The following is a 16898-nucleotide window of genomic DNA, read 5'->3' on the forward strand; positions in this document are numbered from 1 at the left end:
GGTGGACACAGACGAGGCCTCCCTTGCACAAATAATCGATCGATCGACTGTCTTGTTTTCTTCATGATGAATAAGTCTCTAGAATTGGCGGGGTTTGTGGAAACACAGACCCAACAAACACCCTGACTGACTCTCACTATTTACTCATCTCTTCTTATTACGTGTTAAAATACTATCTTGAACTGAGCATTATCTCTAGTCTTTGCCATGGCAGAGGGCAGTAAAATAAGGAATGACTGTTATGAACCACATAACAGGAGGGTGCAAAATGCTAGCATTCAGAGTAAACATGGAACATCACAACCAAGTGGCTGGCATAGTTCACAGGAAGATTTGTGCCTAGTATGGCCTGGAAGTCCCAAAGTCAAAATGGGAGACATCCCCAAGGGTGCTCGAGAATGACCGAACTAAGATCCTGTGGGACTTCCAGACACAGACGGACAAACTGGTGATGGCTAACCAACCAGACATACTAGTGGTGGATTGCACCACTAAAGGTGCACCGTGGGTCGTTAGTGACCTTTTATTGTGATGTTCTAATTTTATTCCAAACCTTATGTTTTTTTGGATATATCCTTCCTCATATTGACCCCTTGTTCTGTTTATTCTGGGCTCATTCCTGTAAGATCTTTGGACTGGAAGTTTGTATGAGTAGGATAAAGGCCTTGGCGTGTATTGACTACTACACTGGTAACATCTTCCCCTCCTAAAACTACAAACTTCTAAATTTCGGAAGCACTGACTTGAGATTTGTGTGACTGAAATCTTCGGCAATAATCAACAGTCCATCGGGGTGTTAGTTCTGGAGCTCACTGATCACCCGTACAGCTCACACATTCAGAGCACCTCTGTAGTATTAGCGCTGGGTGGGATGTACACTGCTGTGATGAGCACAGCGGTGAATTCCCGAGGTAGATAAAAAGATCTGCATCTAAGAGTCATAAACTCTACCAGCAATGAGCAGTAATTAGAAACTAGCACATTTGATCACTACATTGATAAAATCTTCCCCTCCTAAAACTACAAACTTCTAAAAAAACAACTATCACAGCCGCTACAGACAGAAGACTGGATTTTATTTGGAGTTAGATTTTGTGCAATTTGCAAAGTAAATTATGCGCCACAGATCTTTGAATTCGCTTCTGTGTGACTCATTTAACTATTCTCTTTCTCTTATCCTGTTCTCATTTACATAACCTGTATAAAAAAAACTGTTAAAACACAGTTTAGTAAACTAAGACGCAAATTTTGTAGTCTGCATTCTGCACATTATAGTTTTAACATGGTGGACATCCGGCACCACACTATTAAAGATGCTAGAGTAAGATTGTTCTAATAAATGCACGGCTTTTCTTTTTCTAGCTCCTTATCACTTCTCCCACCAACCTTTGATTCTGACCTTGATAAAAACATCATCAAGGTTAAGCAAAAAAGAGGTTGGGAAAAAAAAAGATAGGAAAAAAAAGATAGGGGCGATCGTGGCTCAAGAGTTGGGAGTTTGCCTTGCAATCGGAAGGTTGCCGGTTCGATCCCTGGCTTGGACAGTCTCGGTCGTTGTGTCCTTGGGCAAGACACTTCACCCGTTGCCTACTGGTGGTGGTCAGAGGGCCCGGTGGCGCTAGTGTCCGGCAGCCTCACCTCTGTCAGTGCGCCCCAGGGTGGCTGTGGCTACAATGTAGCTTGCCATCACCAGTGTGTGAATGGGTGGATGACTGGATATGTAAAGCGCTTTGGGGTCCTTAGGGACTAGTAAAGCGCTATATAAATACAGACCATTTACCATTTACATTTGAACACACCCAAGGTAAAGAAGGAAGAGGAAACGGGTGGGAGCACAGCTGAATATGTAAAAATAAATGGTAAGACTGGAGAAAAGCTCCACCATCTGGCTGAGGTGTTTGCATGTTCTCTCTGTGTTTGCGTGGGATCTCTCCAGGGTAGTCTGGCTTCCTCCTGAAGTCAAACACATGCATTTAACAGGGTTAGGTTAACTGGTGATTCGAAATGGGCTATTGGTGTGAGTGTGAGAGTGAACAGCTATCAGGAACATCACTGATGAATACTTGATAAAAGAGGAGGAAACGGATCATACCCAAATCTAAATTATATATGTAATGTTTCCAAACCGTTAAAATGTGTATTGTTTGCTGATGATACCATTCTTTATTGCTCAGGTAAAAACCTAGAACAGCTTCTTACTACAGTTCAAAAGGAGTTAAATATATTGAAAAACTGATTTGATATAAATAAGTTATCGTTAAATTTAAACAAAAAAAATGTATTATTTTTGGCACTAGATAAATGAAAAATTTATCTAAAATCAGGGTTAATGGAATTGAAATTGAAAGAGTGTACGAAAATAAACTTCTTGGAGTAATAATTGATGATAAACTTAGCTGGAAGTCTAATATAAACCATGTGAAAACAAAACTGTCAAAACCCATTGCTATTCTCTACAAGAATGTCTTGAACAAGAAACCATTACACATGCTTTATTGTTCTCTGTTGCTTCCATATATGACTTATTGAGCCTTTCTCAATTGTCGAGTATGCGAGTTCATACTCGCGTTCTCGGCAAGTCCAGACGAGAAAATCTAGGGACCAAGAACAAGTCTGATTACACAAAGAGGAAGATTTATATGAAATAATATAAACCCTAAGACATTTTTAAATTGTCTAGATTTAAAGAAAACAAACTCAAAAGTCCAAAAATCTAAAAACCGCTCTGTAAACAGACCCAGGACCATAACAAAAACATAATAAAAGGCAAACATACGAGAGATTTTAATCATTTTTCATATGCAGTAGAGGTTTATGAACACACAGAGAGTGAAGAAGAAAGGCTCAGTATATCATGGGATGTCCCCGTGGAAAGTTTACTATTAACATGTGACATACAGAATGTAAATACAAAGGTTACATGCTGTATCTTGTCCTGATGAAATACAACAATGGGAAAATGTTATATTTTTGATAACCTGCTGAATAAAAGTACAACAGAGTTCATTTAACATGCTAATAAAAAAATAAAACTACTCTTGACTCTCATGTGTACCAAGTAATTTTTTCAGTATTATTTTATTTTTTATTTTTTGTCATTCCGCCTGCCTGTGCCATCTTCTGTATTTAGAACAAAATACAAAAAGTCTTAACATTTAACTTTATTCAATTAAATTCAGTTTTATTTATATAGCACCAAATTACAACAGCAGTCGCCTCAAGGCGCTTTATATTGTACAGTAGATCGTACAATAATAGATACAGAGAAAAACCCAACAATCATATGACCCCTTATGAGCAAGCACTTTGGCAACAGTGGGAAGGAAAAACTCCCTTTTAACAGGAAGAAACCTCCAGCAGAACCAGGATCAGGGAGGGGCGGGGCCATCTGCTGCGACCGGTTGGGGTGAGAGAAGGAAGACAGGATAAAGACATGCTGTGGAAGAGAGACAGAGGTTAATAACAGATATGATTCAATGCAGAGAGGTCTGTTAACACATAGTGAGTGAGAAAGATGACTGGAAAGGAAAAACTCAATGCATCATGGGAATCCCCCGGCAGCCTACGTCTATTGTAGCATAACTAAGGGAGGATTCAGGGTCACCTGGTCCAGCCCTAACTATATGCTTTAGCAAAAAGGAAAGTTTTAAGCCTAATCTTAAAAGTAGAGATAGTGTCTGTCTCCTGAATCCAAACTGGAAGCTGGTTCCACAGAAGAGGGGCCTGAAAACTGAAGGCTCTGCCTCGCATTCTACTTTTAAATACTCTAGGAACAACAAGTAGGCCTGCAGAGCGAGAGCGAAGTGTTCTAATAGGGTGATATGGCACTACAAGGTCATTAAGATAAGATGGGGCCTGATTATTCAAGACCTTGTATGTGAGGAGCAGGATTTTGAATTCAATTCTGGATTTAACAGGAAGCCAATGAAGGGAAGCCAAAACAGGAGAAATATGCTCTCTCTTTCTAGTCCCTGTCAGTACTCTTGCTGCAGCATTTTGGATTAGCTGAAGGCTTTTCAGGGAGTTTTTTGGACATCCTGATAATAATGAATTACAGTCGTCCAGCCTGGAAGTAATAAATGCATGAACTAGTTTTTCAGCGTCACTCTGAGACAGGATATTTCTAATTTTAGAGATGTTGCGCAAATGGAAGAACGCAGTCTTACATATTTGTTTAATATGTGCGTTGAAGGACATGTCTTGGTCAAAAATGACTCCAAGGTTCCTCACAGCGTTACTGGAGGCCAAGGTAATGCCATCCAGAGTAAGAATCTGCTTAGATACCATATTTCCAAGATTTTCAGGGGCAAGTACAATAACCTCAGTTTTATCTGAATTAGGAGGCAGAAAGTTAGCGACCATCCAGGTCTTTATGTCTTTAAGACATTCCTGCATAGATAGATAGAGTTGAGTGTCATCTGCATAGCAGTGAAAATGTATAGAAGAATAGAATAGAATAGAATAGAATAGAATAGAATAGAATAGAATAGAATAGAATAATCCTTTAATTGTCCCACAAGGGGAAATTTGGTTGTAACAGAAGCCAGAAAGACACATATACAAACAAACAGTACACAGGACACAGAACAGAAACATACACAATTTTTCTTACATATTTACATTAAGGACAATGGTTACTATAAACAGAGTACTGTACAATTATTGCATTAAAGAAAAATAACTACAGATAAGAGGCAAACCAGGTTGTAGTGCGAATTGGTTGATTAACTTATTGCAGTTACAGCGCAGATGTAAACATCTATGTTTGTTGGGAGCAGTTCTGATTGTACAGTCTGACAGCTATGTCTGTATGCTATGTAGTATGCTATGTCTTCTAATGATACTGCCTAAGGGAAGCATGTATAATGTAAACAGAATTGGTCATAGCACTGAACCCTGTGGAACACCATAATTAACCTCAGTGTGTGAAGAGGACTCTCCATTTACATGCACAAATTGGAGTCTATTAGATAGATATGATACAAACCACTGCAGTGCAGTACCTGTAATACCTACAGCATGCTCAACAGTATCGAACGCTGCACTGAGGTCTAGCAGGACAAGCACAGAGATGAGTCCACTGTCAGAGGCCATAAGAAGATCATTTGTAACCTTCACTAAAGCTGTTTCTGTGCTGTGATGAGCTCTGAAACCTGACTGAAACTCTTCAAATAAACCATTCCTCTGCAGACGATCTGTTAGCTGTTTGACAACCACTCTTTCAAGGATTTTTTGAAATGAAAGGAAGGTTGGAGATTGGCCTATAATTAGCTAAGACTGCTGGGTCTAGAGATGGCTTTTTAAGTAAAGGTTTAACTACAGCCACCTTTAAGGCCTGTGGTACATAGCCGATTTTTAGAGATAGGTTGATCATATTTAAGATTGAAGCATTAATTAATGGCAGGACTTCTTTGAGAAGTTTTGTAGGAATGGGGTCTAAAAGACACGTTGATGGTTTGGAGGAAGTAATTATTGAAGTTAACTCAGAAAGATCAATTAGAGAAAAAGAGTCTAACTTAACATCAATGGTACTAAGAGTAGCTGTAGATAATATTACATCTGTGGGATGATTATTGGTAATTTTTTCTCTAATGATTAAAATTTTATTTGTGAAGAAGTTCATGAAGTCATTACTAGTTAACGTTAAAGGGATGGTTGGCTCAAAAGAGCTCTGACTTTTTGTCAGCCTGGCTACAGTGCTGAAGAGAAACCTGGGGTCGTTCTTATTTTCTTCAATCAGTGATGAATAGTAAGATGTTCTGGCTTTGCGGAGGGCTTTCTTATAAAGCAACAAACTATTTCTCCAGGCTAAATTATGATCCTCTAAATATGTGACACGCCATTTCCTCTCCAGCTTACGAGTCATCTGCTTTAGTGTCATCTGAGAATTATACCACGGAGTCAGGTACTTCTGATTTGAGACCTTAGTTTTCACAGGAGCTACAGTATCCAGAGTCGTACACAGTGAGGAGGTAAAATTATTAACAAGATAATCGACCTCTGTTGGAGCAGCGTTCAGGTAGCTGCTCTGCTCTATGTTGGAACAGGGCATTGAGGATGATAACAGTGGGTGGATTATATTCTTAAACTTAGTTACAGCGCTTTCAGAAAGACATCTACTGTGATGAAGTCTACTCTCCACCGCTGTGTAATCAATTATTGTAAATGTAAATGTTATCAGGAAATGATCAGACAGGAGAGGGTTTTCAGGAAACACTGTTAAATGTTCAGTTTCTATGCCATATGTTAAAACAAGATCTAGAGTGTGATTAAAGTGGTGGGTGGGTTCTTTTACATTTTTTAAAAAAAAATTTATTATGTTTATTGAGATTTTTTGATATAAGAGAGAAAAAAAAGAGACAAAAAAACAAACAAAAAACAACAACAACAGACAACACAACAGCAAGGGCTAAAACACACAAAGAAGACAGAAGATTACACTGCATGGACAAAAATACTACTTCAACACTGGGAATAAACAGAAATAAAACGCTAAGGTGGTAGGCCGAGTTATTGGTGATCGATCAAACAGGACTTTGTTTTAATACATGGTCTAAAAATGGCTGCCACACATCAAAGAACTTACTAAGTTTGTCCGCTAATGTGTACCTAATTCTCTCCATATGTAGTAGAGCAGTCAGTTCTGTTAGCCACATTTTGAATTGAGGTACAATATCAGACTTCCAGAGAGTCAAGATAATTTTCTTAGCAATTACCATTCCGAACAAAACTGTAGTTTGTGCAGCAGAGCTGAGGTGTAAAAGGGAAGAGGAAGATCCAAACAATGCAATTATTGGGTCCGGCTCTAATGTGCAATTATAGATACCAGAAAAACATTTAAAAATGTCCAACCAATAGTTATGCAATTTGGGACAAGTCCAAAATAAATGAGTGAGAGAGCCATCTCCAAGTTTACAACGATCGCATATCGGACTGATAGAAGGGAAAATCCTGTGCAGTTTAATTTTTTAATAATGAAGTCTGTGAAGCACTTTAAATTGAATTAACTGATGCCTTGCATTTATAGAGCAAGAATGGATCCTACACAGACTCCTCTCCCACACCTCATCTCCAATCAGCAAACCAAGCTCTTCCTCCCATGCCATCTTCAAAAAGTCAGATTTAAAATTTAAATACTTAGAAAAGGCTTTCACAAAACCAGAAACCAACTTTTTAGAATCCGGGGAGCTCAGAAGGAGTGTAAAAATTGACCCCTCTTCCGGAAGAGATGGAAATACTCTGACGAGCATAGATTCCTATCTGTAAATAATAAAAAAAAATGTGACGCAGGGAGAGAGAACTTGTTCTGCAACTGAGTAAATGATGCAAACTGCCTGTCAATATATAAGTCTTTGAGAGTAATAATACCTTTCTGTGTCCAGACCTCAAAAGAGGCGTCTAAACATGAGGGTGGAAATGCATGATTACAATATATTGGAGTATGGATCGAAGTGTCTGGTGGGTTCTTTTACATTTTGACAGAAGCCAATTGAGTCTAATAATGGATTAAATGCCATGTTGAGGCTGTCATTTTTAGCATCTACATGAATGTTAAAATCACCCACAATAATTATTTTATCTGAGCTGATCAATAAACCAGATAAAAAGTCTGAGAAATCAGACAGAAACTCAGTGTAAGGCCCAGGTGAACGATGGATGATAACAAGTAAGACTTTATTGGGTCTTGAAGACGAATTAAATGACAAAATAAAGGCAAAAACAAATTGTCAATAAATACACTGCTTACTACATCTGTGCACTTTTGGCTGCGTGAAATGGAACCACAAAAATCCCCTTTTTAATGAGACGACTTGTTGGGTAGGAAACATGGAAATAAGAAAACTAGGTTCAAGCCTTGTGGAAATATTCAAATACTGATGCTGCTGATAAAAATGTAAATTGATGGTCATGAATGGACACTTGTTTGTCAGCTAAAAAAATACCAGTTACGAAAGACCTCCACGTCTCACTGAAACTAAGCTGGATGTTTTTTCATGAAGTGTTTGATGTAAGAGAGCACAGACTAAATTGAATGAGTGACAGTACCTGATAGTTTCCTTGTCTCACAGCCAGGTCACCTCTGAACTTGTAGACTTTCTGCTTCTCCAGAGAATCTTCAGCATCCAAAGCAGCACTGTGACAAAACCACTGCAGAGAGGAACAACTTTACCACACAGCACAAAGCTGTTAGAGGATGCTGCTCAGTCAGTCACTGCCAGAGAAGTACATATCTCCACAGATACTCAGCTTCCTCTATGGTTAAACATCAACATAATAATAATAATAATGATAATTGTTGTTATTATTATTATAATTATAATATTTATTATTCCCCAAAGGTTGATTCTGTTCATCTGGACGTAGCGTTTCATCATTCATCCAAGAGACTTCTTCAGTATCAGCTGCAGGTTTCCCCAATCTTATAAACAGTACATTTGCTTAATGACTGAAACCAGCCCACTGAAGGAACAATGGGCTGGGAGGTCAGTTACTTCATCATGATTATGCAAATTCTCATGACCATAAACTTACATCTGTAAGCCTTTTTAAAAAGAAATTTCTCTCCATATAAAAACTATGAAGACATTTCAACTACTATCCGAAGCCTTTTACGGAGCCATTATTATGATTATGATTATTATGTGTTGTCTTGCTGTGCACAAGACATATGTAGAATTATACAGTGTGTTCAAAGGAGACAATCTCAAACACAGATGGAGTCATTGAATAACCTTGATAGAAACATCACACCACACTGGTGGCTGCCTGAGCTTCCCCTCGAGCTTCCTCTTAGGAGATGCAGCTGTGGCATATCTCAAAAATCAAACATCACCTCATTCTTGAGTTACAGTGTTCACTAAGTTAAGTGTCCACACCACAAATCCACCAGGTAATGACATAGTGAGGCGTGAAAACTAAACTGACAAACATTTGTACTCCATTTACAGTTTTATTTTTAAAGCAGGTTCACACATGACAGACACGAGGAAATCATGTTTTAATGAAAGAATATATAAGTTCAAAATAATATATTTTATAATCTAAAGATTTGTGAGAAATACCTAGACTCTGATTGTTTTAGTTTCACATAGCTATCATATCAAAGTAAATTCAACAGGAGTTTGTACTGAATGTAAGTTCAGACACACAAAGGTGGCAATGTCAACAGTTAAGTAGGCTGTAGAAGATTGTTAAAAATAAACAATAACATGTTTATAATACGAAAGTTCTTCTTAATTTCTCCACTGTTTATCTTCCTGCTACACTGAGCCTGAACCATAGCTGGACTGGCCATCGGGCATACCGGGCATTTGCCCGGTGGGCCGCTGGCGATTTTTTTGTTTTTATGGGCCGATGGATTTTTTTTAAGGAAGGGTATATATAATGAAAGGTGTTGGATTGGGTAATTGGTCATGATCGACTCTGGGCTGGACCAATTACAGCCGAGGAGACGGATTTACCCTCCCCCTTGTTTAGCAATCACGTGATTTTCGCGCATTGCATGCCGGGAACTCGTGGCAAAACAATCCAAGTACCGCATCAAATGCAAGCATTTGCAGCACCGCTAAACGTTCATTCTCCGTTTCCAATACCTTCTTGTTTTTTCTTTGCCGCACAAAAAAGGAATGTATAAAACAAAAGGAGAACAATGCCGGTCCGTACAAAGACAGACTCGACGAAAAGACAAAGAAAAGATACGAGGAAAAAATCAAAGGAGTGAAAGGGTCAGACCCTTATGAGCACACAGAGTGGACAAAAGACGTTAGCGTGCTGCCCAACTTTCACCACGCTCATATTTATAATCATACGGTTCTTGGAGTGAGTGCACACACTCATGAAGTTTAGTAACTTCAGGTCACTGCAACAAGCCCAGGTACAGTTTACCGACAGATGGGTACAGGACCTTGAAATGCACCGTGTAGAAAGTAAAGACCATCGTACGTATCATAAGTTTACCAGTCTCACAAATCGTCTTCATAAATACACATTCATTAACAGTTTATTAATAGGACCTTTGAGCTCAACGGTAATTAATTAGTAGTGGAAATAATTTCTGGTTCATTACAGAAATGTAGCAGTGACAATAATATTGTATGTTGTAATCGCACTGGACAATTAGTGATACAAAACAACTGTTTTATCCTGTGAATAAAAGTATATGTTTTTGTCAATGTACCATAATAACAGAAGCGAAACGCAATATTGTGTCAGGACAATTCACTATTTATGCACAATAAATAAAGGAGCATAGCGCGACAATTTCTGTTCAGTGCCAGACTTGCTTGTAACCTATATCACCAATTATGTTAAGAAAAAGGACGTATTAACTACTACAAAACTCTGACCTTTGTGGGAATACTTGGAGCAGACTAACATGTGAGCTGGAGTGTTCTGGGACCTTATATTTGGTATATCCAGACCATCCGTCGGCTCTTACTTCGGAAACATGGCTTAAATTTCTCTTCAACGACGTAATCCGATTAAAAAAACAATCTCTTTACCCGTCGGCTTCCCGTGGCTGTCATGCGACCGGCAGTTAATAATACAACAGCTTCTTGCCATTTTTTGGGTTTCTTTTTATCGCTGTGTAACGGAGTTCGCTAGTACCTCTTGCCACAAGTTCCCAGAATCCTTTGCGGTTTTACCCCTGAATGACGTCACATTTTCAATCTTTATCCTGGTGGGCCGGTCTCTAGTCAAAATGCCCGGGCCGATTTTTTGTCCCAGTCCAGCCTTGGCCTGAACCCATCACCTTTGATTTATTAGAGGAAAGTTTGCTACAACCCAACAAGCCACTACTGACACCTGTCTAACTGAATAAACAAAACCAACCCATGGATCTTCTTACACTGCACAGATGAAATTATATTTATCATAAATAGACTTCTTGTACCACAAATGGTTCCCACTTGTATTCATGGCACCACTTATGCTACAGTCTGCTGTTCTTGTCTTGTCAGCCCACTGATCAAAACCTACACAATGATCATCAGCCCAGAACCAGAGGTGCAGGGTGCAGCTGTAGTGAAGACCCAGCCAGACAAAGGGAGTGTCAGCCTTCTGAGCCTCCAACCCAACCCAGACCTGGGTCTTGTTATCAAGGATGGAAACCAGATCCATGTGTTCCTCTCTGCAGTGGTACAGGGCGTCTGCCCATGTCTTGTTCTCTTTAATCAGTTTAAAGGGCTCTAAAAGGAAAAACATCAAGAAAATGAAACTTAGAAGCATCAAACCAAACAGTGTTTCTGAGTGTCTAACATGCTGTGTTAATCCAAGCACATAATTCTTCTTACTTATTCTCGCTTATTCTTTAACCCTCAAAGAGTTTCTCAGTCTTGTTCTCTAAAACCTAAAGAATTATGCGTTTGATCAACTGGTCCCGTAATGGAATTGATACCCTGCTGGGCTTGGGAGAGCCCGATTGTCCTGCGGAGACGTTTGCTGCAGGATACTCGATGGTCGGTTGCGTCGTGTGTCTGGCGACACTCTCGATGGAGGACATTGAATGACATCTACCAATTTGGAACCATGATAACAGAGTTCTGGCTGATTGGACCTGGCTTATTGAAGTAAAAGAAGCGGCTACAGCTGTTCAAAATCCCATAAGGCTGCCCGACATGATAGACAATGGGCAGGGCTGTGAGTACTCAGATTGTGTTTTGAACGCAAAATGGATAACATCTTGGAGAAGAACAACAGGAATTGAGAGGATTGGTGCCAGCTGAAGGCCTGCCAAGGTTGAAGCTGACTGGAACAACAAAAATTCTTCCATGATAACAGGATTGTTGTCAAAACTCTTTGTCCCTCCTTCAAGGCCATCCGCGTTGATCGAAGATTGTTGACTTTTGCTTAACCGGGTGAAGGAACACTTTCTCTCGGCTGAACACAGAAAACACACACACACACACACACACACGCATGTACACTGACACAGACCTGCACTCACCCCCCACCCCCTCCAAATGCCTTTGAAGCTTATGTCTTCTATGTTGTGAGATGTGATCCTTCATGTGCTGAGGTGTTTTTTTCTGTTCTCAAACTGATCTCGCTGTTGGACCTCAGCCTGGGGGGAGTTCTTTTTTCTCCTCATCTTTCCTCATGTTGTGCATTTTCCATTGTTATATCTCTCTGACCTGACTTCCCCATGTGATGCTGTGTAATGTGTGTATGGTCGGGAGGGTAAGATGGCGCTGGCAAAGGTCGGCAGCCTTAACCCAATTTCCCTCGGGATGAATAAAGTATTATCAATCAATCAATCAATCAATCAATCAATCAATCAATCAATCAATCAATCAATCAATCAATCAATCAAGCAATTAATTTACACATTTATATCGACTCTACTGACTGACCAGTTAACTTAGTGGGTAAGAATGTTTTATTGTACCTTTTTTTATGCCTTTCATCGTCACCTCACACAGAATTAAAGGCCAAGATGTGTTTTTGTACACAGTTACAGTTACATAACGCCCCCACTTTGGTCCATTTTCACAGTTAAATGTTTTATTTTCTCCTCTAGTAGTTGTGTTGATTGTTGCACACCTGTAAACAAAGACAAAAGGTTGGACAGATGTACAGAAAGAGTTTCTGGCTCTGTTTGATTAAATCATGCTGTAAACAGTGGAGACAGTCGAACAGCTGGATAATAAATGTGAGCTGCTGTCTGAGAACATTTTAGAAAGAAGGAAAACACCTACAAATAAACAACAAAGGAAAATGAGAATAAATAAAGATTTTTATATTCTTCACATATATGTGATTATTACTCCAAACCACATCACACCATATTAGACCTCCTATTTCATCTGATAGGACTGATACAGGTTTATCTCTGTTACTGTATTACTGGGTTTAAATGCACTTAAATATTCATAAAATTATCTAAAAACATTGGACATGCTGGAGCCTGACTGAGAACAGAATGATTCAAAGTAAGATGAAGGTATTACTCAGTGGTGTCAGCAGCATTTCTCTCAGATGAGTTCCCGATGAGGATGCGAGCGCCTTCTAGATCAGTATTTGATTGATTTATGTTGTAAGTGCTGATGCAGGAAATTTCATATAGACCCAATAAGTCAACTGTCCACCAGGTGATGGTTTCATATAGAGTGGCAGAACATGTCAAATAATTTCCGTCCAAAGCTCTGTCAGCAGTGTATTTGAGACCATAATCATCTGTGTAGACTGAAGACTGAAATGCCACTTTGTCATCCAGTTTGATAGTTTCCCATCCTGGACTACATCCTGATGGTGTAACAGAAAGTAAAGTAAAGTAAGAAAAAAGAAAAGAAACAATGTCAGTGGCAATAATACTTCAGACCAGGTCTTCTAGTGTTTTTTAGGAAAAATCTCCTTTTCACTCCTAAATAATGAATCTGAATTATGACTTCATGATCTGACTGAATCTTTTGTGGCAAACATATTACACACACACACACACACACACACACACACACACACACACACACACACACACACACACACACACACACACACACACACACACAGGTTATTTTCAAGCAGCCTCACTACATTATAAATGTTGAATAGTTTTGCAGTTAGTGAATAAAAATTAATCAGAATTTATGAAATGAATAATTTGACTCTCAAAACATATCAAAGACTGCACGTTTATCAAAGCACTTATTTCTAAATCACGTTGATCACATATCATAGAACATAATTCAATATAAATTTACATTTATAACATATATTTATACAGATGTTTGTAAAATTGCTTCAGTCCAACAGAAAATCCCCACATGAAACATTCCCACAGATATGACGTCTACTGTGATGCAATAAATAAATAAATGAATTGAAAAATAAAATATAAAAATAATTAAAAAGGCATAAAATTAAATACTTTACAAATAAGTATAGTCAGAACAGAAGTACCATCATACTTTTGATATAACCTGAAGAAACTGGTTAGAAATGCACTCTTACCTGGATCCTGTTGAGTTGATCTTCCTGTGAAGTTTCAGAGAACGATGTAAGAATGAGTGAATTACTGCCAGCTCTGATATTGTTGTTTGGTAATACAGCAGAAAGCACAGAATGTAAACCATCCTTCAACACTCAGAAATGAAACTGGCTTTACTAAAGTCAAATCCTCTTTAAACTAAATGAAACGACTTTTGCTTTATCGAGCAGTTTGGATCAACTCACAGTAAAACTGAACTGTTATATTTGATCTTTTTCATTCTTTATAACGATCATTGAAACATCACTGTGCCAGGCAGGAACATCAAATGATCCACTTACCAATCAAAGTGATGAACAACAGACTCCACAGCATCTTTACTTTAGACTCTTTGCACAAATGTGTCCTCTAATAAGAGAAAGAAAAGACTTCTACCCTCACTCTGGAGTTTTCTGTAGACACACTGATGTTGATATGATCCCCTCTCTGAGTCAGAGCTGGATTTGTATTTCTGTCACTTCCCTCACAGCAGAAAACATGAAAATATTCATTTCTCCTGTTTACACTCAGAGTGAGGCTGTTATGTTCAGTAGGCAAAGCATTCCCAGACTTTTACATCTGATTTGCAGATGAGAACATACCACGACTGTTATGATCACCATGTTCAAACTACATTCTGTGTGCATCCAAGTACATGCAAATACTTGAAACTTAGCATAGCAGGAAATTTACTTCACCAGTGGAGGCTGTGTGAATAAAAGGTATTCAGTGACATTTCAACAGGTGGACATTTGGTCTACTTTAAAGAAAAAAACAGAGACATTATTAACAATCGGTCATTCATTAATAAGCTGCCGGGAAAAAACCTTCACAAGTCCATCATTGTGTCTACTTTCTGCTCTGCATCTGCATTTAGTCTGGATTTCATGTTTCATGCAGAAATTATTTATGGAAAAGTGCTTCACACACTGCTGAGTATTTGTAAATGTGTGCATGAGGGCAGGGATGCATGTTTGTGTCTGTGTGAGCCTGTTTCTCTAAGTCTATGTCAGGCTACCCCCAGGTGTGGGGGCCGATCTCACCACACTCCATACCAGTGGTTGATGCCCTCGGGCATCGGTGCGTTGGTGGTTCTCGGTGTCCAGGGCTGGGCACTTAGGTATGTACTGGGTCACTCCCGGTGGCCTGGCGCCCGTGGCTCGGTCGGGCCCCTACCAGAAGGCAGGGGGCCCTCATACCTTGGGTGGCTGGGCCTGGTACTCTGCCGCAGCTGGCTGCCAGCACAGCCTGCGGGCACGTCACTGCAGCCCCCTGTAGCTTCTGCACCTTTGCTGCAGGGTGAGTCCTATTCATCACCAATAACATGAATTCAATCATGTACAGTCTTGAAGTGCAGTTCTCACTTTGATTTGTGCACATTAAATACATTTGGTCATTGGAGCAGAGAAGCAGCTGGGATATTCAAAGTAAAGCAGCATCATGGTTTTTGCTGCAAAAGCACAGGAATCTACATATCAGGCTTAAGTCATGGCGTGTTTCATTATCACAGTGTGAAGTTCTTGTTTTTAAAAATATATACCGGTATACATATTGTAAGTCATTTTAATCAAGAGTTCCTTTTCATTGGTACTTGGTTTCAGACTCAGGTCTGTCACTGTGTTCATGTGTAAAAGAGGGTGAAAGAGTAGTGATAAAGCACACAGCTCAGTGAACATGGAGGTGTGTAGACCAAGGAGACAATATTCAACCTCATCTGGTAGTTCAATGCTTTGAGCAGTAGGTGGCGCTGCTGCATAAAATGAGGATCTGAGATTCAAACATGAAGCAGCTCCTGAGCTCAGAACTGCTTCTAAATCAATTTGTCATTTTTTGTCATTTGTCAAAAAATTTGTCATTCTAAAGAGCTCACTGAATTCGAGCATGCTACTGTAAAAGGATACCGCCACTGCAACAAGTCAGTTTGTGAAATTTCTTCCCACCTTGATACTGTTTGAATAATTTTCTTCTTTTCTTTTAGAATGAGATGCTCTGACTTTCATGGTGGCCATTGCATAAGAGCTGTCTTCTATTCCATTCATCTACACAGATTTATTTACATGGAAGAAAGTTTTCCATCTACTAATAAATCTGAACCACAGAAGTTTAATGCTGGACTTGCACTTTGCCATGGCAGAGGGCAGTAAAATAAGGAATGACTTTTATGAACCACTGTGGAGTAGGGAAATTATTTTACTGCTATTGTTAAATAATTGTCATCATTACCATTGCATTAATAATATAATCTGGAGTTTATATTGCATTCAGAGGTTGAACAGTGTGTGTGTCTTTCAGAAAGACTAAGTGGCAGGAAACAGGCTTGCAGAGAGTTTGCAGAAGTGAAAGTTATTTTGAGCAGCAGGCTAAGACGAGGCTTTAACAATGTAACAGATAGCTTTAAGAAGGCCTTAAGATGTTATGCATACAGTTATTATGTTAACCTTGTATTTCAGGTGCAGTTATAACTATTTTGTACACATTGCATATCTGTGCTTATTTGAGTTGATGTTCAGGTTCTTTAAAGGTTTGAAGCTTCACTGGCGCGACTGTTCAGGTGATACATGTTGAGGGAAAACTAGAACATAGAAGGAATTGCAATACATGCTTACAAAACACTTATATCAGGTCATTTTATATTAAGGTTTTAGTAGAGGTTCTTGATTAAAACATTTATTTAGTAGAGGACATATACATAGTCTCAGTTAGGTTGTAACACATAAGGATGAGCCTCTGTTCTGGTAAAAGGTCAGAAGTGCAACAGGTGAATTGAGAAAGAGCATTTGAGGACGAGACAGACAGTTAGTAGGTGAAGAGGTGACACAGAGAGCATGTGAGGTCGTGACACACACACACACACTCAGTTAGAGAGAATCATTTATAGGGGAAAGTTTAATTATGTTTTGCTGGGGTTGCAAAAAGCAGTTTGTCGCAGAAC

The 16898-nt window shown here is 39.1% G+C and overlaps 1 protein-coding gene across 1 annotated transcript; it reads right to left on the bottom strand.

The window, feature by feature from the left end:
• Positions 1–9057: 9057 nt before the first annotated feature.
• LOC146563691 (uncharacterized) lies at positions 9058–14438 on the bottom strand. The gene is made up of 5 exons (XM_085290943.1): positions 14269–14438; positions 13951–13974; positions 12951–13245; positions 12389–12543; positions 9058–11189 (listed from the first exon to the last, which is right to left on the bottom strand). The coding sequence occupies exons 1-5, from the start codon at positions 14300–14302 to the stop codon at positions 10846–10848; spliced, it is 852 nt and encodes a 283-aa protein (XP_085147069.1). The 5' UTR covers positions 14303–14438; the 3' UTR covers positions 9058–10845.
• Between the last annotated feature and the right edge of the window lie 2460 nt (positions 14439–16898).

The sequence above is a fragment of the Mchenga conophoros genome, linkage group LG11, assembly GCF_057382185.1.
Source record: "Mchenga conophoros isolate Kocher_MC1m ecotype Shallow Benthic linkage group LG11, M_conophoros_male_GT1.1, whole genome shotgun sequence".
Taxonomy (NCBI): domain Eukaryota; kingdom Metazoa; phylum Chordata; class Actinopteri; order Cichliformes; family Cichlidae; genus Mchenga; species Mchenga conophoros.